This window comes from Emydura macquarii, unplaced genomic scaffold (assembly GCF_026122565.2).
Source record: "Emydura macquarii macquarii isolate MOO-44397 ecotype Brisbane River unplaced genomic scaffold, CSIRO-AGI_Emac_v2 contig_1119, whole genome shotgun sequence".
Lineage (NCBI taxonomy): Eukaryota > Metazoa > Chordata > Testudines > Chelidae > Emydura > Emydura macquarii.
In genome coordinates, this window is record NW_027131256.1 from 876,978 (window position 1) to 904,472 (window position 27,495).

Here is a 27,495-nt window from a genome sequence, read left to right on the forward strand (position 1 = left end):
TCAGGATCCATGCTTGAAGGTGGAGACCAAGCTACCTCGAGCCTGCTCTCGGGGTCCGAACATGCTGGCCAGCAAGAACGGGTCCTTCTTGCGCTCCACCTCATAGAACGGACAAATCTTCAGGTGTTCAGACATGGTGGGAACTTCACTGAATTGCCAGTTGTTAACAGGGGAGAACAGGCTGCTAAACTGCCAGATCTAGTATGTGGGAGTAAAATAGAGAAGACTGGAATGTTAATTAAAATGCAAAGAGGTTTTACAAACACATGTTCAGATATTACAATGGATTGTCATTACCCTTAATTGATTGGACTAACTAGTGGAGACAATAGCATGGGATTGGTGTAAGAGTGGAAAATCAGATCCTATGTCTTTATATACACTGTCTTATGATCTCTCAATGTAAATATATAAATAAGTGCCCCAAACAAAAAGTACATTCAAATAGAAGTAAGGTTGAGAGTATATGTGAGTAACTTATACATAAAAAACATTAGATCAATGTTATAATTATTCCAAAACTAAGCATTATAAACCATATTACTAGCTATTATGCACATGGTATTAATATAAGGTGTGTGTGTGTGTGGGGGGGAGGGGGGACATTGGGAAATTGTTAACTGAATGTATTATGATCGTCCCACAATTCTGCTCACCTATGTCAAATATTCCACATATTCCTGAAGTCAGCTTTGGCATTAAAAAATAAGAAACTTGTCAAAGCAAAGATGCACGAATACTTTGTCCCAAGTAGAGTTTAGGAATATTTTAATGGCTCATCAATGCTTGGAATGCGTGACACAGTCTGAAAGCAACACCCCAGAACCCCCATATTTACCACTGTCATAGGACTATGATACGTTTTGTACAAAGTATACCTTGTGAGGTATCATTTGAAAACTCATAATCTGCTAACTGTTATTGCCTGGTAAAGTATGTAGTTAAGAAATCTGTTCTTACAATTTTACCTAAAACAGTGTGTCTTGGACTGAAGTGATTGGGAAATCTCAGCAACAAAGCTGGTGTGTGTCCTCCCCACATTCAGGGGGGACTAATGAGATTATACGGTACAATCTTCTGTTCAGTGCAAGATGGTATATTCCTGTAGGGCTGGGCTTGGGAGCTGGGGGGAATTGGATGATGCCTTTCTATCCATTGCTGGCTTGTTCCTAAGTAGCTGGAAAGCAGTCCTGGTAACTGGGTGTGTGGCTCCATCTGCTGTCATGTTGGGGGGATAACAGGGTCTAGAGAGGCTGGCTGTTCATCACCAACAGAGCATTGTGCGAGGCAAACCGAGCCTGATAGTTAAGGGGGCACCGCAGTCCCACAACTTGCAGGCGGTACCCTGGGGTACCCGTCACAGAATGTAGTATTCAAAATGAGATATGGCAAAGTATAGGGAGATACCTTCATGAACCAGTACCTGGAATGCTAAAACAAAGAGAGGGAAGGTACGGAACAACAAGCTAAGGAACTGGTACAAACTGGTGGGTTGGATTTTAGTGATGTGTAAATAGATGTGTAACGTGTAAAATCACACTATAACTAATACTAGCTGAAATTTGTAGTCTTGACGCATACCTTCTGTGTAAAATGAACAGGCGGCCAGAAAAGAATTGCTTTCTAGAAGGAGAGTATGTATGTCTCCTCTTTGTATTGCACTGTTTTGTTTTTAGATTATAAATTTGGCTAAGTTTGGTTATTTGATCTCAAACATGTTTAAGAATGAATTGTGTGTGTAGTTAAACAATTGGTTACACCTTTTGGTCAATAGAAGGTAAGATATGCACGTTAAGGCACATAGATAACCTTAACTCTGATCTGTAGTGAAGTCATATAATAATCATAGCACTTAGTTACAACAATAATAGTAACTTAGATGAATCACAAACAAACGTATTCAAATATAGCTTATGAACAAGATTTATTTTAATTTTAACTCTCTGGACAATTTGAAGGGTCTGTACTATTTCATTATTTAGATAACTTGGGACAAAGAAAAGAGTGACCTGGTGCTAAATTTCTTAAGCTTTTAACTAATTTTAACACAAACTAACAGATTTACTTGTAAATGGTGAATCTACAGCCCAGGTCTACACACTTACTGCAGTATAACCATGTCACTCAGGGCTGTGAAAAATCCACACCCTGAGCGACCTAGTTATACTGACCCTAACTCCCCATGTAGACAGCACTCTGTCTGCAGGAGGGCTTCTCCCGTCAACATAGCTACCACCTCTCAAGGAGATGGAGTTACTAAGCCACTGGGAGAGCTCTCTCATTTTTGTGGTTCTTCACTGAACCCTCTCCAATTTTTGAGATCCTTTTTGAAGCAGAAACACCAGAAATGGACACAGTACTACTAGAAACAATGTGGTGGAGTCCTCTGAATGCCATATACCTAGGTAATATAACATCCCTATTACTACTCGATAATTCCTATTTTATACATCCAAGGTTCACATTAAAGCTGTGGCTGAAAGGCTCAACTGAGAGTTCATGTTCATTGGGTTATCTACTCTTACCCCCAAGTCCTTTTCAGAGTCACTGCTTTTCAAGACACACTCCTCCATCCTGCATGACCCACACTCTTCGTCTCTACATGCATGACCTTGTATATGTAGTCATATTAAAGGGCTTGTCTACACAATGGATCAGTGTGCACCAAAAGGATGTAAATTCTAATGTGCACCAGCATGTTTGCACACTAATTGGCTCATGTGGACCCTGCAGACACGCACTAAAAGTTCCCTAGTGTGCACTGTAGTAGTCCCATTTCAAACAGTAATCTGTTAACGCTCAGGAGGGAACTTTTAATGAACACCAGCAGGTTTCACACTGGACAGTCAGTATGCAATAAGCTGGTGGCAGATTAGAATTTACATCCCAACTGGTGCGTGCTAACATACCCTGTAGACAAGCCCAAAGTCTCCAGGACCATTCAGTCCTTGACCCCTTGTGAGAGCAATAGCAAAATTAGTGTCAGTTGTGATGATGAATTTGTGATGCTGACGCCCACTGACTGAGAGCTAGAGTGAGACCTGCTAACACATTTCACTCAGATCACCAACTGGCCAGCAGCTGGAATTAACTTTCAGTCATTACCAAGCTGGGCTGGTTTTAAACCAGCAACTTAGAGGTGAAGGGCTTCCTATCCCATGCCTGATACCATAAGCAGCAAAAGAAATTTTCATGAAAACTGCCCATCAGTGAAAACATTAGAAGTTGATGTGAAAATCTGGGCTCCCTTCACAGTCACAATTACTTGCCGGTATTTCACTTTTGCCTTACGAAATTGGATGTAGTAGTTTCAGGCTATCTTTAAACACTGTACAGAACCCAAAAGGGATACAAGTCCGATTTCTAACAAGTTCAGTGTGTGACCTTCAAGTGTCAGGAAAGCCCAGCTCACACCAAACAGAGCCAAGTCTTGTGTTTATATTTTTAATGAGCCTACCCTGTAAATACCGTTTGTTTCTCAAACACCATTGTCACTTGCCTTTTTGCGAGCTCTCCATGAAGTACCTCCATGGGAATATCGTTTTTTCTCCCACAGCAGGAGGACCATCCCTCTCTCCTGAAGTAGAGTGGCACAGACATCCCTCATCAGTACAGACACTTGAGACAGCTGAGACAAGCTGAAGCTGTCCAGGAATCCAGCAATATATTGTAAAAGTTCCAGTGGAAGGCTGCTTAGGAATTCTTTATTTTTTCCTTGATTACTTGTTGCAAAATTGCATTTCTCTGTTTCAGCAAGCACAGGGTCAACTTCTGGTTTAATAGCAAACGTATCAAGATGCTGGCTGTAAATAACATTTGCTTTATGACTAGCGGGGTGGAAGCGGTTTTGAACAAAAGTACATCCCAAGTAGGCCAGTGGACAGCGATTTTGGAACCATCCATTTAGGCAGGACTGGATATCAGCATGAACATTCTTGAAATGTGAAGGAAACTCATCCCTCCTGAAGAAGTGACTGCAAGTGAATGTGAAGGCTGAGCAGCTTTTATTATGTCTTCTAGTCACACATTCAGTATGAAGCTCTACATGGAGTTCTGGTGGGCTTTTCATATCCAGAACATCGGCTAGAACAGCCCTAGAAGAGAAGGGTTCCACCTGAAAGCTGTACGTCTGTGTCCCAAAATCCATGAACAATCCATCAATACTCTTTGCTTCTGAGATTTCATGACCTTTCAGTTCCTTTTCCAATGCACACAATAGTGTCGTTCTGGCTGTGTCTGATTTAGGAAATTCTTCCAGGCTTATTTGCAAGTCTGAAGTATCCACTGACTTGTCCATCGTGGGTACCTTGTATGTCAATACATCTCCAACTCGCGCTCTTTTGCCATGATAGCTAACTGGCACTTTGAAGGTGCAGACTGTCTTCACCTCATGAACCTCCAAATTCCCATATACAAAGTCCTTCTCTCTTGGTGTGCAAGCAGCTAGCTGACCAAAATGGATGAGCATTCTCCCATGATGCACCAGGTACATATTATAATCCCCTACATTAACTTCTTTTTTCAACCTCTCTAGGATCCCATCTTGCCAAGGAGCCAGACCTGTCTTTTCTGCAACTGTAATCACTTGATCGTTTTTGTTTTCTTTTGGTTCTTCCACAGTAGCTGCTTCCTTTGTCTTCTCTTTGGGGTTGTCTCCACAAAGAATCTGTTCTGTTTTCTCGTTGCTATCATCTTCCTTTTTCTCTGAGTTTGCTGATAAACCTGTTGCCTTCAATGCTAAAAGCTCTTTGCTAAACATGTTCTCCCAGGTTTTGTAACTTGCTAGATCCAGCCCCTTTTTATCCTTTGCCAAATCCTCACGCTCCTGTTGGTTAAGCTCAACCTCTTGGCCATCAGCTGATTTAGAATTACATGCTATTCCTCCAACGGCTCCTTCTTCCAAACCTGCAGCTCCAGCTATTTGTTCTTCCACTTTATCATCTTCCTTCCATTCTGGAAACAGCTCAGCCATTTTCAGAGTCCTAAAAAGAATCTTCTGATCCCTGAGGGCCAGAGCTGCATCCAGACACTGCGCACTGCGTGACTCCTTCATAATGTTCTGATGGAGAATGGTTTCTGAGTCCACGTTTGGCCAGCGATTCCATTCCATAGAGCAGTTGACAACACTGGCGGGACAGACCTGAAGGTGCTTTGCCAGCTTAAAGCGGGCCATGGAGAAAGGGCAGCCATAAACCGAGTTGAGGCATGAGACCTTCTCTAGGGGACAGAGGAGTTGGTGTTCTTCCTGTTTACACATATGAAAGGCAGCCCCACAGCGTGAATGGCAGTTGATCACCAAGCAGGAGATGGTGAGCTCGACTGGGACTTGGCATTGTCGGTTGAAACATTTCTCACAGTGCTTGTGCTGTCCAGGAGTGGTTTTCTGAGCCCTGCCCTAGGACCATTATAGAGAAGAGAAGACAAAAAGAAAGAGTTATTCCCTAAAGAAGCAGGATGGCCACAGATGGAAGTTGCTTGACTCCTACCTGCCCATTAAAATGTCATTCCAGGCTGAAAAGTGATTCAATAAACATGACACCTGCTTACATCTCGGGTCTGGTCCCTGTGTGTACCAGAGTCATGTCTGTTGATACTGGTGCTTTAAATAAATCATTACTTCTCTGTACTGGTGCTAGTCCAGCAGAGCAGCACAGCTCTGAAAGAGTGAGCTGGATTCTAGTCCTCCTTGTGCGTTAGTAACAGAGTCCTTTATCACATTCCAATCAGCTCAAAGTGATGCGACTGCACAGATGTAACTGAGGACACAACAGAGTCTTTTGGTCACCTCTGCAAATCACTCCCCTGGCAAGAGCAGGAGTTTATGCTTACAACGTTTTCTTCGTATTGCTCAAGCGAAGGGAGGGAATTTCCTTCTCCTCTCCATAAAAACTAGCAGATGGTTTGACCCCCTGAACTTGTTGCTCCTTTAGATCCACATGGATGCTGCACTGCCAAACCTACTTTCTTCCCCAGCTGCATAGCAACATGGCTCAGATTGTGTTATGTTCATATGAGCTTCTCCATGGTCCTTAGAAACCTCCCTTGAGTGTGAAACTGCTTAAGTTAAGGTTTATTCAGCCAGCATTAATCTAACCTGGTTTCCTGATTGGCACTTCACCCCAGCCTGTAGATGACACCTGCACATGTAAGGGAGTAGAGACTCCTGAGGTGTTTCCCTCATGTGACTCTCTTAATAGATTCATGGATTCTAAGGCCAGACAGGACCATGGTGATCTCACCTTCTACATAACACAGGCCATAGAATTCCCCCAAAATAATTCCTAGAGCAGATCTTTTAGAAAAACATCCGATCTTGATTTAAAAATTGTCAGTGATGGAAAATCCACCATGATCCTTGGTAAATTGTTCCAGAGGTTAATTATCCTCACTGTTAAGAATTTGTCTTATTTCCAGGCTGAATTTGTCTAGCTTCAACTTCCAGCCATTGGCTCATGTTCTACTTTTCTCTGCTAAATTGAAGAGCCCATGTTAAACATGCTGTGAGTGAGCAGAGCCTGGAGGGTTTGCTGCTCATCAGCAGAGCTGTGAAAAGGCACCCAGGCTGGAGAGCTAAGGAGACACGTTAGTTCAGCGGTCCAGGTTGTACCCTGGAGAATGTCACACTAGCATAAGAAACAAGCAAGAAAATAAAAACGCTTAGCTCGCAGTCCCCATACAGATTTCATGCCCTCTTTGTATATGATAAGGAAGCAAAAAAGGGCTTATTATACGTATTTCTGCTTTTCCGCAAAATAAACAGGAAAATGCCAAGGAGACCGTATGAGGACTATACTCTAAGCAAATATTTCTCTATGTTAAAGTGTCTTCACTCCCCCCCTACTTCAAATCAAGGTGTGATAAAGTTCACAGTACACATTTGAGGTCTACAATAAATCTTCCAGCAAAACCAAAAACCATATTTGACATTTCTGATATGTCTAATCAGGGCTCGTTTAGCTCAGGTTTGCTTTATATTTTAGAACTTACAAAAACCCAACCAGTTACTAGGCTTCTAATTTTGTATGAAATTAATTACTTATGTACCTTTCTTTTGTGACTGTGGTTTCAATTAATCTCATGGCTGTAAATTAAATGAGTTTAGTCATATAAAAATAATTATTTGTATTTATGTAAGATCTTTCCAGAACAGTTTTCAAAGTGTTTTGTAAACAATTTAGTATAGCATGAAAATAATTCTGAGAGACAGCTATTATTATCCCCTTTTACAGATGGGGAAACTGAGGCACAAAGATTAATGCCAAGCACAAGCAGAGGTCCCATTGATGTCCATGACTTGTCCCAAGGAAGTAGATGAGACAAGAAGAGAATGCGGGACTCCCCCCTGTCTTAGCCATAAGATTACATTTCAACCTGGTTCAGCCTCATATTGCATTTGTGGAGGGAAAAAACCAATGATCAGTAGGAACTGTAGTTTAAATCTATTAATGATACTCTTCTCTTTTTCCTTTGATACACAGCAAAAAAAGGTACAAAGTTGGGGACCTTTTATGCTGTTAGAATGAAGAAAAGGATATGGACAATTTTACTGGTAGCATCTTAACACAAGGTAATCACACTTCCTTCCCAAAAGCACCTACCATAATTCCAGCAAGCTGTCTTGTTTGTCCCTGGGGGAAAATGCAAATAATTAGTCAAATAATTGAGACTTCTGTGTTGCAGTAAACTAAACAAATACAACAGTGCCAGTGCCCCTCAAGAGCAGTGCTGGCCAGGGAAGAAAATGTTTTCATCATCCCTTCTGCCCCCAGCAGCCAAGCCAAAATAATAATAATAATAATTAAAAAATGATAAAGGCTGAGCAGCACAGAGATGGCGACTGGAAGCTGGAGCTCAGGGTGACCACCCCAGCTGATCAACCCTAGAACCAGCCCTGGTGCCCAGATGTTAGTGTCTTGGATGGCTATGCAAGACACCCAGGTTCCAACATCCCACCCTCAAGAACAGCAGGTGCTTCGCAGGAAGTAGGCTCAGGCCCTGTGGGAAATGATACGTAATGCTTTTTCACCTGCATTCTTTGAATCCTGTTGTTTGTGCCCTTCCCCAGGAAGACGGGGCATTTTCACAATTAGCAAGAGGGAATCGGTAATAATAATAAGGGGAGGAAATTGATCTAGATAAGACACTGCATGATGGGATCTGTAATCGCTACAGTACATACATCTACATTAAAATTTGACATACGTTGGTCCCTCAACACCTCTTCTGCTTAGATTCTCAACTCTCATAGGATCTGCAGTAGTGAACTAGACCGTTGTTTTCTCCGGCAGTGACCAATACCGGTTGATTCAGAAAGGTGAAACCACAAACACTGCATGGTAGGGGCAAAAATTCCTCCCTGACCCTCTGCCTTGTGGTCAGCGTATACTCTGAATCATTAGTCTTGACAACCCAATCTTTGAAAAAAGCCAGTTTTAGCAGATTTATACATTTCTGTTTAGCTTATTAATATCTTTGCAGTTCCACAAAAGTGAAGACAAAAGTATTTCCACCATTGGCACGTGTCATGGGGGCAACAGCCCTTCAGGAGAATTAGGGCCTAACTGGTCCATGAGAAACTGTGAGCTGCACCTGGAAGCAATCAGGCACTCCAGCTGGTGCTCCTTTAGCAGCTGAGGCAGAAAGAGGCAGCTAGGACAGTATAAAGGAAAGGCTGCTGGGAAGGAATGGGGGAGAAAAAAAGGCGTTCTGCTGAGAGAGCCACTGCAGGTTGGAAGGAGCCTATAGGAAGCAGAGTAGGCCTCTGTGGGGCCAACCTCTGAATGAGGGCTTGGAGCTGATGCTGAGGAACCCAAGAAAATTGTCAAGATCCCTAGAGAAGAGAGACAGTAGCGGAGCTTGTCTCACTAGCATCCAGACTAGAGAGTCCTACAGGTGGAAACTGGCTTTGGGGAATGGAGCAAGAAGGAGTGAGAGGAGTGGTAAAGAAACCCACTGAGAGCAGAGTAGACTCCTGTGGAGGAAGTCCTGCGTTAGGGCCTATGATGGGTAGACGAAACCCACAGGAAGCAGGTTAGGCTCCTGTGTGAGAAATCCTGGGATAGGGCTTGTAAGTGGGAACAGGGAGCCCCCACAGAGGTAAACTGCCTGAGTCCCTGGAGGAGGGAAGCAGTGTGGAGAATCCTGCTGGAAAAGAATTACTTATTAGTTTGGCCTAAGAGGGGCTGAAAAAGAATTATTACTCTGGATTTGTTAGGACTTTTGTTTGGACCTTTTTGTTAGCCTGGAAGGGGCTGAACTTCATGTGACTTGGCTGGAGGGCTGAGCCACACAAGACCTGGTGAGAGAGAGCCTGCAGAAGGTGGAGACAAAGACCCCTTACAGCATTGCAGCCTGTGTGATGATGTATGATTAAAATATGACCATATATATCATTGTTGCTACCACTGTTATATAATTATGTCACATAAGGTATCAATGGAAAAGTTAGTCCTTTAAATATTCATATCCTGCTTATATGCATGTACCATCTTTGTATCTAAAGTTAGGAATATTGATTATGTACCAGTATTTCAGATGTGATTACTTCTGATGTAACAGCCATGAGTTAATTTATAACAAGTCTGGCCAGCACATTGTGAATGGTCTATTCAAGTTAATGGCCCATTGAAGGACACTTAGCTGGAACAATAGATCATAAAAGGAGCTTGTGCCCACCCGGTTAGCTGTCCTGTGGACATTTTAGCTAGAATATGAGTAACAGCAGCTCCTATGACTCACCACAGCCTGTAAGGATATGTGATTTGCTAAGGTGACCCTGGAATCTGGACTCCATCTTGTGCCTATAATTTTCTGCAAACTAAGACTGAAAGCAGCCCCTCCTCCACATGAGAGAAGGTGTATATAAGACTCTGGAAGCATCTCCATTTTTGCCTCTTTCCTGCTCTGATCTGGACTTACACTAAAAGGAGCATATTAATCATAGACTGAGAACCTTCCAATCTTCTGGAAGTAACCAAAGGCTTTATAATCCGCAGTCTGTAACATCACTGCTTCAAACCTGGTACAAGAACCTTGCATTAAGTGTATGTACTGGGTTCCATTGACCATTTAAACTATTTTCCCCCTACAAAATAAACCTTTAGATACTGGATACTAAAGGATTGGCAGCAATGTGATTATTGGGTAAGATCTGAGTTATATATTCATGTGGCTGATCTCTTGGGATCAGAAGAACCCTTTGTTTGATGAAACTGGTTTTAAATAAACACTCAGCATAAAGACTAGTGTCTGGTTGGTGCAACAAAGGCTGGGATACCTAAGGAGACTGCATTTCTGACTTCTGGTTAACCAGTGTGGTGAGACAGAAGTTTACTCTTGTTATTGGCTTGGTATATCTGATGGAAGAATAACTACCGGTTTTTTGGCGGGGGGTTGCACCATTTCTCAGCAGTTTGTCCTGAATCTAATAGCCTCATCTGTCACCCACTGAGGCACAGTGACAACCTGACACAACGGGGTGCTACAGGTGGTGTATATACCACTTTACAGCAGATTATTCTGTAATTGTCCATTCTGGCGTTTTCTCCACCTTCCTTGGAAGCGTCTGGTACTGGAATAGATGGACCACTGGTCTGATCCAGTTTGGCAGTTCCTATGTTCACATACTTGAGAAGATGAGATCTTCTCCTGGAATTTAGTTTTGTCTGCATTTGAAGTGTTCAGAGGAGCAAGAGCTACCAACCCATTTATTTTTCACTGGCTGCAGCACCACTGCTCTAATTCTTACAGCATTTTGCTGCACCTGTAATTTCTACAAATAGCCTCAGTCATGACTTACATAAGGTCACAGGAGGGTTGGTGGTGTTATACACCAATAAAAACAAACATATGAACAATACTTTCCACTGTGAGATTAAATCCAGAACAGAAATAATTGACAGATACATATAAATCTGAATGGGGACCAAAGCATGTAAGCATCTATGTCACTAATAACCTAAGCAGCTCTCATCCTATCCCCACCAACACAGAAGGTGCTTTTTGGAAAGTTTCTGGGCCTGATCTTGCTCTCACTTACAGTAGGGCAAATCAGACCTCCATCAATGACAGTGGTGTTAAAGTGTGGTGTCAGATCTTTTTATTAGAAGTGGAATTTTAATTTGGCCCCATCCCTAATTTTTATGTGCTTTTCAAGCAGAAGAATGATTTTCCATATCTTTCAGTGAATATCAATTTTTAAATTTACAAGGCAAAAGAGGATTTTTTTTTTTTTTATAATTTAGCAGGAAACTCCCCCAGGAACTTTCAAGGTTTTTTTTTGTCCTTTGTTCATTTTATCAGTAATAAGTTCTGTATTCAGACTTCACCTGCTGAGGTTGTTGCTGATACTCAAAGCACAATAGATTTCAGCTCACTCTCCAGTAGCTATATCAACTCTGAAATGCTAACAGGACGTGAAACTTTTTTTTGTGTGTCAGTAAAGTCCGAAGATAAAATTCTAAGGCACACATGAAGCAGATGTGTTCATTATAAGGACCTGCTTTTCTAAACGTAACCATACTCAAACTTTAAAACAAGCTTTATTTCTCAGCTTTATTTTCCCTCCAACTGGCAAATAATTACAGAAGAACTAAATTAAAAAATGAAAAGTTTCCTTGAACCATGTTCCAACTAAAATGGAGTGAGAGGAGGTGCATGAGTGGTCATGTTCTGTCCATGTTGGTAAATAATGTTTATTTTTAGATTGTCATGCCTGTAAACCAAGAAGAGTTTAAAAACATACAGCTGCTATTCTGGCAGCAGAGCTGCCTGTCTCTGGGACAGGTCTATTTGGTGTGGATAAGTTTGAAAAATAAATTTTAATTTATAAACTCTGAGTTTATCCTAAATTAAATCAGCTTTATTTAATGGACCAAAAGTGGTACATTTGTTTGCTATGGTAACTGTGCATGGATCTCTGATAACTTAAGACATTGAGCTCATATGTCAAATTCAAGATCTTACAATAAAATCTAACAAATTCCTTTTTGAATAACAGTATAGCATGATCATCTGAAATCTGATTACAAATTAAGAGAAAATGATCTTTCCAAAGACTAATAGCATGACCATCTGTCCTGAACAGTCACAAGACAGTTTGTGTGATGGGGTGTACAAGGCCCTCTGCTGGAGGCTTCTTAGTCCTACCATGCCGTGCCGCAGAAATGGAGCAGTGAAGGTGAGTCCTTCAGTGAGTCCTGCCTAGAGAGTCAGCAGAGAAGCAGCCAATCAGAGTGCAGCAGGTTCAATTTAAAAGTGGCTGCAGGGCCTGAGCAACTCAGTTGCTGGCTGGGACCAGAACGGGGGAGCAGGACTGGAAGGTGACAAAACTCCACAAGGGAAGAGGCCTGGGGAACAGACGGAGAACCCTGAGTTAAGGGCGAAGAGGAAGTTGCTATCTGGGAAGTGGCCCAGGGAATAACAACAGCAATGGAGTTAAAGGAAGCAACATGAGGCTGCCATTCGTTGCGACCCGAAGTAGTGGGTGGGCTTGGTCCCACCCTTGGCAGAGTGACCAAAGCCCTGAGGAAGGGAACAAGCTTCATTTGGAAGCCCAAGCACGGGGCTGGAATGTAAAGGGCTCAGGGCTGGGGTTGAAGACCCTGCAGAAGGCCAACCATTTGGTGGGCTTTTGTTACCCTGGATGAGGGACTGAACTTGAAGGAGTAACTTGGCTGGAGAGCTGGGGCGCAAAGCACTGATAAGGCAAAGATTCTCCAGGGAGAAAGCCGGAGGGCTGGGCCACTGAAGACCCACCTGATGAGGTTAACAACCAACAGGGAGGACTGGGAGCGCAGAGAGAGTGCAGGTTCGCACCCAATCAACAGGAGGTGCTCACGAGAGGTGAGTGTACACAGTCACCGTTCACATCCAGCTACTTAGAATCATAGAATCATAGAATATTAGAGTTGGAAGGGACCTCAGGAGGTCATCTAGTCCAACCCCCTGCTCAAAGCAGGACTAACCTCAGCTATATCATCCCAAATTTACTTACATTCAAATGATCAAGTTCTGTGTAAGATTACAGTTAAAAAAACCCTACACTAAAAGAACGCTAACTCTCTTCCTTCAGTGTACAGGATGGACAGTGCTCACTGAACAGGTAAGTAGTCAATATTGGTTTTTATCCTCATTATTCAGTGTGTTGCCCCGTACCTATGACCAGGGACAAGCGGGTCAATTGCCCAGGGGCCTGGTGAGTTAAAAGGGCCCAGGCGGATGGGATAGAGATGTGGTTTTTTTTTAATAAAAATTAAGATTTAAAAAAAAGAGATCTGGTTTTCTCCTGCTGCTCTTCATCGTGACAGTGACAGTTTGCGCTGCTGCATCCTGCTGGTCTGACTCTGGCAGAGCATCAGCAACAGCAGCCTCTCAAACCCACTAGAGCTGCTAACTAAAATTCATGAACTTAAGTTGGAATGTCTTTTTCCTAATGTCACTGTAGCTCTGCGGATGTTCTGTACCTTACCTGTCACTGTTTCTGAAGCTGAAAGATCTTTTAGCAGAATGGAACAAATCAAAAGCATACAAAGACCAACAATCAGACAAGAAAGACTTTATGGTCTTGCTCTTCTTGCTATTGAGCATGATCTTGCCAGGTCTTTGAACTTTGAAGATATAATCAATGATTTTGCTTCAAAAAAATCCAGAAGAGTTGGATTTGAGGACCCCTTCTGCATTCAGATATTATGTGAGAATTAAAAAAAAAAATCTTAAAATACTTGTTTTATTATTGTATATTTTGTCTTTGGTCATATTCAGTGTATCAGGTTTTTCTTTATCTGTAGATTACGCATGAATTGTGATTAGGTGTTTAAATAGCCTACTTGATACTTCAGGTGTTTTCTTACTTTGTGCTTCTTTAAATGTATATATTAATTAAACACATTATGGAATTTAATTTAAATATATCATTCAAAATAACAAAGTCTACATCTTGTCTTTAGGCTCACAATTTAATACTGGTGCTGTAACTGAGGGGAAAAGTTAACTAGATCGAGCAATGCCACAACTTACGTAGAGTGGGTTTTAATGTGTTATCAACAGGATAAAAAGTAACGTTGTAAACCTCTCCCATCCTTTTCTAGGGGCGCCATTGACTGTTCGGTCTGGGGCCCGGAGTTGCTGTGGGCGGACCTGAGGAAAAGTGATTTGTCATACACACATCACCTTCCAGCACAACTCAGGAAATGGTGCAATCCACATTTGTACAAATCATGAGGATCCTCCCCCCCCACCCAAAGTTTAAGACCAACATTTTCAGAAATGTTCACAGATCGTGGGTGCCTCTGTTATGTGGTATCCAACTTGAGACATCTTATGCCTGATTCTCAGAGGTGATAAGAAATCTGGCACAGAGGGCTAGATCCACAAAGGGATGACTAAATCTAACATTTAGGCACCAGTGAGATCCTCAAAACCCCTGCTCAGCTGCCACCTAAACCTGGAGGCATCTAAATTCCCTAGGTGCCACCGTTTCTGTGGTAAAATCGCATGGGTGGCTACATTTCCACAGGTGGTTCTCAGAACATGCTTATTGGTTCAGACCCCACACTAAAGATGGCTTGAGGCAGCCAGATCAGGAATATTGGTGAGGGAGGGTGTGTGTGTGTCCCAGAATACCCCAAAGCTCAGGCTTAGAGCACTCGCCCAGGCCATGGGAGACGTGTTTTCAAATCTCCCCTCTGCAGGGACTTAAAGGGTTTCCCCTAACTCAGGTGAGTGCCTCAATCACCAGGCTATTGGGCTTCTGGGGTAGGTCTCTCTCACCCCTGTTGCAGCTGTTCTACTTTGTGTTAAATATTCATTGTGCCAAAGTGAAAAAGAGATACTGACTCTTTAGCCTGCTGGCTAGGGTACTTACCTGGGCCATCGGAGACTTAAGTCCCTGCTCCAATGAATATCTCATTTATATAAAATGGAACAGCTTGAACAGGAAAGGCTGAGAGTCCCGGACCCCAGAATAGCCTGGTGGCCCAGGATTCACTAGGGATATGGGAGACCCAAATTCAAGTCTCTGCTCCAAATCAGGTAAAGCAAGTATTTGAAAACAGGTCTCCTACATCCCAGGCGAGTTCTCTAACTACGGGGCTATTAGCTATGATAGTGTGGCAGTCTTTCTCTGTCCCTTCTTGAGAAAGGGATGACTTGATTTAGGTGCCTAACTCAAGGAATGGATTCATGGCTGTGAATCCTGAGCAGAGAGAGGCTCTTAAATACCTATGTGGTGTCTCAGACTGGTTAGGCCTAACCCCTCTCCTTGGCATTTTCTCCTGGATACCTTAGGTAGCTCCCCACTCAGCTTGCTGGCTTCTGTGACCCCCATTTTTAAGCATCTAACTATCCCCATACATTGTGTAGGCTGGCTGCCTGCGTACCTACGCAGGGCTGAGGATTCCACTAGCCAGCAGGTTACCTAAAAGTTAGGCACGGTAACACTGAGCTTTGCTGTGCCTCAGTCTTGTGGATCTAGCCCAAGGTGCCTTGAATTAAGCCTCCGAAAACTGGGCCACCTCGCATTGGGGAACACTTTTGAAAAAGTTGGCTGTGAGGGTTTTTTTAATTCTAGCCACTGAGACTGTTTTGTAGATTTCAGTCTTGATTTAGCTTGGCTGTGTCGTATTAGCATAAGCTTTGATTAATAAAAAGAGAGACTACTTCCTATTTACAAAGCCTTACCTTGATCATACAGTCGCTGTGTTGTATCCAAGACACTTGTGCTCTTGGTTTTGCTCGGGTGGGTTGAAGTGAGGTGATTAGGGATAAGTAGGAGAGAGAGAGCAAGTCTAAGTAGAAAGGTATATCAAGTGGTTTTGGATGTTAAAAATAAAACCAGCATACTGAGCAATGTGACCACATGGCTCAGCTTACAGAGCTGTCCTTCCACTGTATTTATTAACAGTGTCATTGCTGGAGTGAGAGTTCTCCAAGAAAACAGGAGAGGAGCTGAATCATTTCTTCAGTCCTGGATGCTTAGAGAAATGGACAATAACATTTTTCCGAGTTTCCTAGAGTCCTGTACTGTAACTGTTTCATGTTTCCTGGAATCCTCCACTGAGCTGTACTCCGAGACCTTTAGAACTGGCTCTTCTTACTGCCCGTATCAGACTGTGCATTTTACTGACCTAGTTATAACTATCTCCTCTGCTCCTATTGCCGTGAACGCCAGTAACAGACACTAAGAGAGCGTGTCTGATCCACTGCAGACTAGACTTATCTCTGCACTGAAGAGATCCAAAAATACAAGCTACTCTTCCCCCGTCCCCAATTCCCTCCCATTTCTAGACGGGAGATGCCAGCTTGGTGGTGAACCAGAAACATTCTGCTAAAATTCAGGCGAAGGAGGCTTATACCCATCTTCACAAATCAAGTGTTACTATTAAAACTGGCTTAGCAAAACGAATAGTTAATAGGGGGTGCTCATGAAGATGCAGTGCTATTTCTGGGTTGTGTATGACCAATATCACTTCTTCTTGTGTCCAGGACTGCAAAAGGAATAAAGAAACAAGAACTAGGCAACGGCTTCCTAAAGTTCATGTGTCACATGAAACTGTACTACATTGTGAGGCATTTTAACTGTACTGTCCAGGGGCCAGACTCTTGTAGGTCTCATTCAGGCAAAACTCCCACTAAGTCAGTCTTAGTTTGCCTGAGTAAACACTGCAGGATCAGATTCTGTATCTTAAGTTTGTGTGTGATCTCTGTTCTGTACAGTTTACTTTACTTATTCATGCAGTTAAACTGTAAGATCTTCAGGGATGGATAAGTTAAGTGTTTGACATGATTCAGTTTTTGCACACACCATTATGTCACAGATCACAAGTGCACAGCTGACTAATTTTGTGCAGCTCCATGTGACATTTATGCAAATTATTTGTAAATATGCAAATAAGTGCAGGCAATTATGCATATGTTTGCAAACTTCATCTTGAGGTCCATACAACCTATCCTAAGCAGTAACAAGGGTAAGACATGGAGCTGCACAAACCGTGGAAGCTGTGGGAGATGGATTGGTGCTAAAGAGTGTCTGGGGCGTTAATGTGTGTTGACTTGTCAAAGAGAGAAAGCTTTGTGGGAGTGTCTGGATGATAGATAGGTGTGACTAGGGAGGCTACTGGAAGGACTACATGGGTGGAAGGTGACTGGAGGAAGCGGGACAAAAGGTAATGGAAGCTGATTTTGTGGGGGTGTCCAAGAGGAAGATGGGGATGACTTTGTAGGAGATTGGGGGGTGGGGGGGAGTTGGAAAAGATGATGGAATGTGGGCAATTAGAAGAATTGGATGATGGAATTATGGGCAATTGGGCCAGTACTCTCCCCTCACTTTCTGTCTATTGTCTCCACTGCTCGCTTTTTCCCACTCATATCCAGCCAGAGGAGCAATGAGACAGAGGCCACTTGTCCACCTGCTCAGCAGGCACCACAGTGGCTTCTGGTGGCCATGAAATGCAACTGCAAGCTAATCCTGCAGTCCAGTTGAGTGCATTCAGTGTGATGTGCAGGAATGCATAAGGGATGGCCTACATGCCTGAGTATCACGAGATGAGTGACATTTGGCAAATCTACCAGCAGCGAGGAGAGTTAAGATTGTAAATAGATTTCCAGTACTGTTACGCTGGGACCCACCAGATGACAACTATTATATACAGTCTTACAAGTTCTTAGAGTGCAAGCAATGTACAGTCTTTGGAAAAAATGTTGTATTGTTATTATAGGGGAGTGCCAGCTCCCTTATAGTTAAGGTTGAGAAGCCCTTTCTATTTAAAGGACAACTCTTCTAAGTGCTCTAAAATCCAAGGGCATGGGGTATGGTTAGTGGGGGGAAAAACCACATACCTGATTGCATAGTTATGCTGACCTAACTTTTATGTGTAAACCAAGGCTCAGTGTTTGAGTAAGTACAGGTAGTGCCTGACCATTACAGTGAAAAGACAGAATATGAGTATGTGTGTTATAGGGCATTGCTCAGAGGGTAGAGTTAAGGTTGCATGGGCCTTATCTTAAATCTCTGTCTTTCCTAGTTTTCAGAAGTTTGAGTTTTGCTGAACTCAACATTCTGCAAGGGCACGAGCTATCCCCAGGCACTCTTAACTCTGTGTTAATGAAGGTTTTTTTTGCCATTTAATTTTGTGATGCAGATTCATTTGGGGAAAGCTGTTGCAAAACAGCAGAAGCACTCTTACACAATTTTTAAAATTTTTCTCTAAAGTAAAAGATTTAGCAGATATTTCCATTCTTATCCTCTGTTGTACACAATTCGTTAACTAGGACTTTGGTGTTACCACTCTACTAGAATGTAAATAGTTAGTTGACAGATATGGAAGCAGTCGATGGCACTCATGAATGTGCACTATTGTTCTTGGGTTTGTAGGATCAATAATATTTCTTCTTCTTGTTCAGGGCAAATCATTCTTTGTTTGCAGAACTTAGTGCCTGAAGTAAATGTGTTTTTACTGCTTTATTTCTTCTTTGTGGCTGACCGGATGCCCTGAGAGCTATATTCACAACACTCTTTAGGCATTATAACTAAAATACAGAAAATATAAAGTAAAAATACAATTGCAGAAAAATCCTAAGGTATTACAGAAAAGTATGTTAAGGATGTACAAAGGCTATTTAGGGACTGAAAAATCTGACAGGCCAGAGACATTTTACACTGGCCTCAAATGAACAGTGATATTGAGGAAGCTATTGAGACTTGTTGCATGTGCCAAACATAGAGGTCAAACTGTGCAAGATAGCTCATGTTGGTGGCAGAGAAGAAATTGGTCCCTGTAGCAAAGTAGGCATAGATTTGTTTATGTTGGCTGATTATGTATTGGTCCTAAACTGTTATTCTCACTTCCTTAAAATAGCCTTATGATATATATATATATATATATATCTAATGTGTGTGTATGTATATATATTATCCTGTAACAAATCTGTTTCTTACACACAGTGTCCCAGACATGTGTGACAATAGGCCACAATTTAGTGGGCATGAGTTTAAGCATTTTGCAATGAAGTATAGGCTTAGGCATGTTATTGTTAGGCTCCCTTATCCCCAATTCAGGCAGTTGGTGGAAAACAGTGTGAGAATAATAAAGTATCTATTGAAAAAGTCTGCCAAGTCAGACTCTGATCTGTATTTAGCACTGTGGAATTACAGAATTGCACCAACGAAGCATAGGTTGTCCACCTGCGAACACTTTGTTCAACAGACAACTGAAAATTAGAATGCCGGCACTGTTAGCAACTGATGTCAGTCACTGGGGACTTGCAAATGTATAAAGAGACAGATAATAAAAATAGGATGTGGGTTCCTGGGAGCGGCCCCATCTTCTCCCGTAGGATGGGCGTCGTCTTGGCGTACGTTACTGGGGGGTGGAGGGTCCATGTGCTCTGTTTGCTGGACCCGGCTTCAAGCTCCAGACCTGCCCGCCGCCTCTCTTCTTCCCTGCAGCAGTGTGGATTGCTTATCACCCGGCAGCAGTGTCAGCCCCGCCCAGCCTCCAGTCGGGACCGGGTGGGTGACTTCTCCCGGGGGGGGAGAGGGGCAGGCGTGGGAGTGGTTCTGCGTCGACGACCTCGCGCGGCCCCCGTGAGGTGCCCCCCACAGCCAGCAATGCACGGGGGGGGGGTGGTGAGGCCAGGTGGCGGGAGGGGACGGGATGGGAACAGCCGGCCAGCCACGAACCTAGACGGAGGGGGGGGCGGGGGGGGAGAACAGCGGCGGAGCGAGCCGCCCTCCGCGAGATCAGCCTGAGGCGCGGGAGGGACGGCAGCGAGTGAGGAGGAGGATGACGGTGGCGGTGACGCCTTGACGCGACGCCAAGGCCAGGCGGGACCGGCGCGCTGCGCTCACGCGCGGTCGCCCCAGCAACGACAGTTGCCCCCACCCACTTTCCTCTCCCGACCCCCTCCTCGCGCGCCATGGCCCGGCTGCCCGGCGGCGGCTGGCGCGTGCGTAACCGCCGTGCACAGAGGCCGCGCGCGGCGTTCTGGGAAGCGAGTTCTCTCGGCTCGGGTCCGTGCCGCCTCCTCCTCCTGAGGCGGCTCTCGCTCGAAGGGCGGGGCTGGTTACTTGGCGGGCAGCAGCCTGGAGCGGGAGACTCCTCACCCGCCGCCAGCACCCGGAAGGACTCGCTCTCCCAGCAGGCCGTGCGGCGGGGCCCGGAAACTACGCGTCGGGAGGCCAACGGGCGCGCAGCCGCAGGGAGCGCAGCTGCGGCCCGCTCGCGGCAGGCGGGAGGGGAGGGGCGCCGGCGCGCGCGCGCCTGCCTCGGGCCCGAGAGGAGACACCCGCGGGTTGGGCGTTGGGCCGGGCAGAAGGTACCAGAGCGGGGGCGGGGCGGACGGCGGCCCTGGGGGGGGGGAGCGACCTCCGTGGCTGGCTGCCCCCGCCCGGTCGGGCTGCACCGGCCCGGAGGGGGGGGAGCCGCGGGCGCGTGTGGGGGACCCCGGGCTGGCCTGAGGGGCGCGGCAGCTGCCGGGTGAGGCAGGGAAGAGCGGGGCCGGGCTGCCTATTGCTGCAGTGGGCGGGCGGGGAGTCGGGACTGGACTGGACTCCGAGGGCTGATCGGGGGGTGGATGGCTCCGGTCTCCGCCCCGCCTCGCCACGGGCCGGGCTGTGATGGCGCCGTGGGAACGGGCCGCTAGAGTCTCGCGGGGGGCGTGAGGGAGGCCGGCGGCGGTGCGGTGCCGCCCGGCTCCTCAGGCCGGGCCTGTGGGGGGTGATCACACCCGGGGCAGACCCTGGCCTTGTCGGCCGGACCGTAGCTGAGGTGGCAGCCCTCGTCCACCCTCAACTTCGTGCGTGGCTCCCACCTGACTTCGGCTTGGGGAGCCGCGAAGGCTGGAGCGTTGCTCGGTTCACACTGCCATTCGGAGACCGGACTCTGGCTAAATGGAGGAAGGTTTGCGTCAACTATTTTTAAGTTACAGGCCATGACGTTTTTTACCATCGGTCTGGAACGATGGTTTCAATCCCCCGCTACAATTTAATTCCAGGCGCCACTTGTTCACTTTCGAAATGTTTAGTGTAGTTGTGAAAAGCTGCCGTATTTTGGTGAAAGTGAAGGCAATTGACTCAGTGCTTTTTCAGATTGGAATGTGCAACTTTTAAAAAAACGAAATATGTCAAACGTTTTTGGTCTGTATGTCTGGTGACATGTTCAAACTCTTCTCTCTAGATTTCTAAGGAAGATAGCCACCATAATAACTGTCTCACATTAGGATGGTTTTGAGGATCGCACATCTAGCAAAAGAGCCCACCACATTCATAATTCACCTTTCAGAGTTAGGTTTGAGTGTCAGTTTCAGAACTTGCCATAGGGAAACACAAGGTTGCTCAGAGGATTTGAAACACAACCAGTAGAGGGTATGGACTGAATGCAGCAACTCTAAGATGAAAAGATAATTGTATCAACAGAATGGAAATATTTGGATCAATATTTCTGCACATTTCACAGCTGGTGCAGGGTTTGGGGTCAATAGTCTCCCTTACTTTCTTTGATCAAACTTTAGTTCCTTGGCAACTTGCATGATGAGGCAGTGGCTCCTTGCTTTGGTCATTATTGTTAATCATGCTAAGCACCATAGGAAGGTAGACATTGGGAGGATGCAGGTAGCTGGAGCTCCCCCAGAAATGGATGTCTTTATTCTTGCCATATTTTTCCATAAAGATCCAGTAATGGCTTCATTTTCCAGTGAAAAGCAGCCATCTCTGGGATTAGGGAGAGCTTCTGTTTTCCATTTATTTCAACCTCCCAACAATTGTTTAAGTATATTTTTCTTATTGCATCAAATTCTCTATTACCAATACTGTTTAATATGAAGTGCCTGTACTTTCCTTTAACCACCTACATACCTTCCATTTGTATTTTGTTGTTACTGCTCTCTTTGTAGATTTATTCATGCTGAACCATGCATATTAGTTGGTGTCTGCTACAGAACATCAAATTACAGTAGGGAACCAGAATAACTGCATTCTTATGCACCCATCTATAATGTGCAGGAAAAAAAACTGTCTGACTATGGGGGGGACTTGAATTTGATTGACATATGGTGGAGGTCTCATGCTGCCAGTACTAATGTATTCTTGGAATTTCTAAACATATATGACAGTTTCCTAACTCAAAGAACATTGCAGCCAATGGGGGAGTCCTTTATTAGACCTGTCTTAACAAATAAAGAGGAACTGATCACAGAACTAAAAATTAATGGTAATTTAGGTACAAATGATTATGACTTGATCACATAATGTCCAACCAATATAAAGTCCAGAGTTGGTGCTTTAATGGGGCCAATTTCACAAAGCTGAAAACAAAGATGAGCCAAATCAGCTGGGAGGAAGAATTTAATTAGAAAAATTTTAATGTTAATTGGGAATCATTTAAGAACACCTTACTAGATGTCCAAAAAAACACAGTCCCACTATTGTGGAAGAAGACTGTGCTGGTTAAAAATCCAACCTGGTATAGAGAGGACGTGAAAGCCATAATACAAGTGGAAGACAGGGGAAGCTGGTAGTAATGAATATAGAAAATAATTAGGAATTGTAGAAAATTGACAAGGAATGCAAGGAGAAACCTATGGCCAGCAGAGTTAAGGACAATGAGTATTTAAAATATATTGGGAACAAAAATAATTGTGATGTTGGTCCATTAGTTGTGAAAGATAGAATTATCAATAGTAATATGGAAAAGGCAAAAGTGCTCAATAAATATTTTTGTTCTGTATTTGGGCTAAAAACAGAAGATATAGTCTCATCATAGGGTAAATGATAACACTCTTTCCATTCCACTAACATCTCTGGAGGATGTTAAAGTTAGATATTTTTAAATCAGAGGGTCCAGTTAACTTGCATCCAAAAATTTTAAAAGAGCTGGCTGAGGAGCTCGCTGGATTGTTAATGTTGATTTTCATAAGAACATAATGGCCATACTGGGTCAAAATGGTGGTCCATCTAGCCAAGTATCCTGTCTTCTGACAGTGGCTGGTGCCAGAGGATTCAGAGGGAAAGAACAAAACAGGGCAATTATTGAGTGATCCATCCTTTGTTGTCTAGTGCTAGCTTCTGACAGTCAGAGGTTTAAGGACATGCAGAGCATGTGTTTGAGTTCCTGACCATCTTGGCTAAATAGCCATTGACTGACTTGTCCTCCAGGAACTTATCTAGTTCTTTTTTCAACCCAGTTATACTTTGGCCATCACTACATTCACTGGAAATGACTTATACAGGTTGAATATGCATTATGTGAAGAAGTACTTCCTTATGTTTGTTTTAAACATGCTGTCTAATAATTTTATCAGGTGACTCCCTGATTCTTGTTATGTGAAGGAGTAAATAACACTTCACTATTCACTTTCTCCATGCCATTCGTTGTTGTATAAACTTCTGTTTTATCTGCTTTCAGTTGCCTCTTTTCTAAGCTGAATAGTTCCAGCCTTATCTCCTCATGTGGAAGATGTTTCATACCTCTAATCATTTTTGTTGCCCTTCCCTGTACTTTTTCCAATTCTAATAGATCATTTTTGAGATGGAGTGACCAGAACTGCATGCAATATTCAAAGTGTGGGCATACCATGGATTTATATAGTAGCATTATGGTATTTTCTGTCTTACTGTCTGACCATTTCCACATGATTCCTAACATTTTGTTCTCTCTTTTTTGACTGTTGCTGTCCAGGGTGCAGAAGTTTTCAGAGAACTCTGCAAAATGAATCCAAGATCTCCATCTTGAGTGTTAATAGCTAGTTTAGATCCCTTCATTTTGTTTGTATAGTTGGGATTGTTTTCCAATGTCCATTACTTTGGATTTACCAACACTGAATTTCATCTTTCATTTTGTTGCCCAGTCACCATAGTTTAGTGAGATCCCTTTGTCTCTCTTTGGAGTTAGCTTTGGACTTGACTATCTTGAGTAATTTTGGATCTACAAATTTGCCACCTCATTGTTTGCCACCTTTTCTAGATCATTTATGAATATATTGAATAGCATGAGTGTCAGTACAGATCCTTAAGGGAAAGTAAATTTTCAAGCACTGGGGATGTTCCAGAAGACTGAAAGAAAGATAACGTGCCATTTTAAAAAAAGGGTAAATGGGATGAACCAGGTAATTATAGGCCTATCAGCCTGGCATCAATCCCACGCATTGCAAGATAATGGAGCGGCTGATAAGGGACTTGATTAATGAAGAATAGAAGGAGGGTAATATAGTTAATGGAAGTCAACATGAGTTTATGGAAAATAGTTTGACATCATGCAGCTTGATATCTTAGTTTTTGGTTGCTAAAGATAATAGCATTGAGGTAATATACTTGGACTTCTGTAAGGCGTTCGACTTGGTACCAGATGACATTTTGATTAAAAACCTCGAATGATATAAAATTAAGATGGCATATATTAAATGGATTAAAAACTGGCTAATTGATAGGTTTCAAAAAGTAATTGTAAACTGGAAATCGTCATCAAGCGGTGCGTTTCCAGTGGGGTCCTGCAGGGCTCAGTTCTTGGCTCTACGTTTAACGTTTTTTTCAATGACCTGGAAGAAAACATAAAATCACAGTGATAAAGTTTGCAGATGACACAAAAATTGGGGAGGTGGTGAATAATGAAGAGGGCAGGTTACTGATTCAGAGTGATCTGGATTGCTTGGTAATCTGGGCTCAAGCAAACAGAATGTGTTTTAATACAGCTAAATGTAAATGTATACGTCTAGTAACAAAGAATGTAGGGTATACTTACAGGATGGGGGACTCTATCCTGGGAAGCAGTAACTCTGAAAAAGATTTAGCGGTTGTGGTGGGTAATCATCTGAACATGAGCTCCCAGTGAGATGCTGTGGCCAGAAGAGCTAATGTGATCCTCGTGGCCAGAAGAGCTAATGTGATCCTCGAATGCATGAACAGGGAAATCTCTAGTAGGGGTAGAGAGGTTATTTTACTTCTGTATTTGGCACTCATGCACAAGTGTCCAGTTCTGGTGTCTATAGTTCAAGAAGGACATTGATAAATTGGAGGGAGTTCAGAGAAGTGCTACGAGAATGATTAAAGGATTAGAAAGCATGCTTTATAGTGATAGACCCAAGGAGCTCAATCTATTTAGCTTAACAAAGAGAGGGTTAAGGGGTGACTTGATTACTTTCTGTAAGTTCCTGCATGGTTAACAAATACTTAATAATGGACACTTCAGTGTAGCTGGGAAAGGTATAAAAGGATCAAATGGCTGAAAGTTGAAGCTAGACAAATTCAGACTGGGAGTAAGGCATAAATTTGAACTGTGATGGTAAAATTAACTGTTGCAACAATTTTCCAAGGGTTGTGGTGGATTCTTCATCATTGAACAATTTTTAAATCAAAATTAGGTGTTTTTCTAAAAGCTCTGCTTTAGGAATTATTTTGAGGAAGTTCTATTGCCTTTGTTGTACAAGAGGTAAGACTAGATGACCACAGTGTTTCCTTCTGGTCTTGGAATCTATGAACTCTGCTTGGGTGGCCTTGTATGTTGAGCTCTGTGTTGTTTTTTCTTAGATAACTAAGGGATTATCTACAATGAACAAGTACACCAGTGGTTTCTCCAGATACCAGCGCTGCAAACCCTCGTGTTTGAGAGTCAGACTGTGTCCCTCTCATGCATCATCATCAGTAATAAAAGTTCTATAGGCTGAATTATACTTTGAATGATACCTGTACAGCCTCACTAAGCCAAAGGCACCTTTTAAAAAACCTCCAAAACCCTCAAAACATTTTACAAAAATAATGTATCAATACATACATTAAATAATTAAGAAATGTATATTGCCTTTTGTTTTCTTTTATCCTTTATTAAAACTGTTCTAGCAGAAAGACATTGCAGGTACCTCACCTCACTCCCCATTAAATATTAAAGAAAGAAACAGATGTAAATGAATGAGACCCACCCTGTTAGTAAAAAAGCCTTTCCTGGGTGGACCATTATTTGGCTGCTGGCACACTTGTCTGGGGTCTGAAGACCAAATACAACCAAGACGGGCACCAACAGTCATTGCCACTCCTTTTAGTGGCTTATTGTTATATCAGTGAATATGCTTTCCTGAATGTTTTTGTTTTTTCCATTCAGAAAAGCTCAGCCTGAAGCTCAGACCTGGCTATAGCTGGTGGAATAAGCAGGCTCTAGCAGGGTATAGGTACATAGTGTATTACTTCTGAAACAGCTTCTTATTAATACATAAAATCTTTCTAATTCAAGTGACTGAGAGTTTCCCAGCTTCATAGATTTCGGGGCCAGAAAGGGCCTCTGTGGTCAGCCTGACCTGTATAACACAGGCCATGGAACTTCCCCAAAATAATTCCTAGAGCCCATTTTTCAGATTTATCCCCCATGACCCTTCGTGAATTGTTCCAATGTTAATTACTCTCACTGTTAAATATTTATGCCCCCTTATTTTCCAGCTGAATTTGTCTAGCTTCAACTTCTAGTTACTAGATTGGTTGTACCTTTCTCTGCTAGATTGAAGATCCTATTATTTATTTGTTTCTTATGTAGGTATCAAGCTTTCTGGAGTGGATCAAGACCATAGGTACCAACTTCAGGGCAGACAGTTAAGAAGCAGCACACAAACCTCAAATTGGTTGTGAATTCTATACTTAGATTTCACCAACCAAGTATCAAGTGAGAATTCTTCAGGCACTACAATAGCCTTAACATGGAGTCACAGACAGTCCCCCTTGTGTATGCTGATCTATCTCGTCATTTGGGGAAGCTTGCCTTTGTGATAGATGGTGATAGATGGTCTCTTACACCAAAAATCACAACAATATTCAGGTTACACCCAGTCTCAAAGGACCAGTCACCCTAGGACAGTTGCACATTAGATCTCACACCAAAGAAAATGCTTGTAGCCAATCCTATAATAAACCATCTAAAGATTTATTAGCTAAGAAAAAGAAATGAGTTGTTTACAAGGTTAAAGCAGGTAAACATATACACACACCAGTTACAATTCAGGCTTCAAAAGGTCATATAAGCCATCTATAATGAAGCTTTGTATGTCCTTTTGGGTTACTCAGGCTAAGCAGCTTATGCTTAGAAATCTTTGCTCCTCAGAGTCCAAACAGCATAAAGATAATTTCTTCTTGACAGGGATTTTTATTCTCTTCCCCCAGAGTTGAAGCTGATGGGAAGAGTGCTCCTGTACGTCTCTTCTTCATAGATGTGGGGGGAACAATCAGCAAAGTCTTTTATCCTCTGATGTTCTGCAATGGCCTGTCAGGTGCTTATGGGCCTTTTATATTGGGCAGGAGATAACCCCTCTTGGAGCAAACTAGTATTTCACACATGGTGGATTGTTTTAAATCAAGGTGATTTAAATCATTGATTTAAATCACCAAGAAAAAATCATTGAGTTAAATCGTTTCCCACTGATACTTCTTCACATATTTCTTAAACAATAGTGCACATCCGATCACTAAAACATGTTAATTTACAACTCAGTACAGCATTTTACAACATCTAGGAGGATATACTTCGT

General features: G+C 43.1%; 2 protein-coding genes and 1 long non-coding RNA gene across 6 annotated transcripts in view; 2 read left to right on the forward strand and 1 right to left on the reverse strand.

Moving 5' to 3' along the window:
• FBXO40 (F-box protein 40) lies at nt 1-8,032 on the reverse strand. Its single transcript, XM_067546412.1, has 4 exons — nt 8,027-8,032; nt 7,599-7,628; nt 3,500-5,395; nt 1-198 (listed from the first exon to the last, which is right to left on the reverse strand). The coding sequence occupies exons 1-4, from the start codon at nt 8,030-8,032 to the stop codon at nt 1-3; spliced, it is 2,130 nt and encodes a 709-aa protein (XP_067402513.1).
• Nucleotides 8,033-12,319: 4,287 nt separating this feature from the next.
• Nucleotides 12,320-13,850, forward strand: LOC137151848 (uncharacterized). Its single transcript, XR_010919374.1, has 3 exons — nt 12,320-12,843; nt 13,073-13,102; nt 13,445-13,850. It is a non-coding gene; the product is annotated as an uncharacterized lncRNA (long non-coding RNA).
• Nucleotides 13,851-20,242: 6,392 nt separating this feature from the next.
• Nucleotides 20,243-27,495, forward strand: part of KPNA1 (karyopherin subunit alpha 1) — a 99,104-nt gene continuing 91,851 nt past the window's right edge. For 3 of the 4 annotated variants that reach the window (XR_010919327.1, XM_067545946.1, XM_067545948.1), the window contains exon 1: nt 20,243-20,313. The gene's annotated coding sequence lies outside the window, so the exon portion shown is untranslated. Of the gene's footprint in view, nt 20,314-26,440; nt 27,238-27,495 lie in introns of those variants that run through there. The other variant, XM_067545947.1, reaches the window with a different exon arrangement.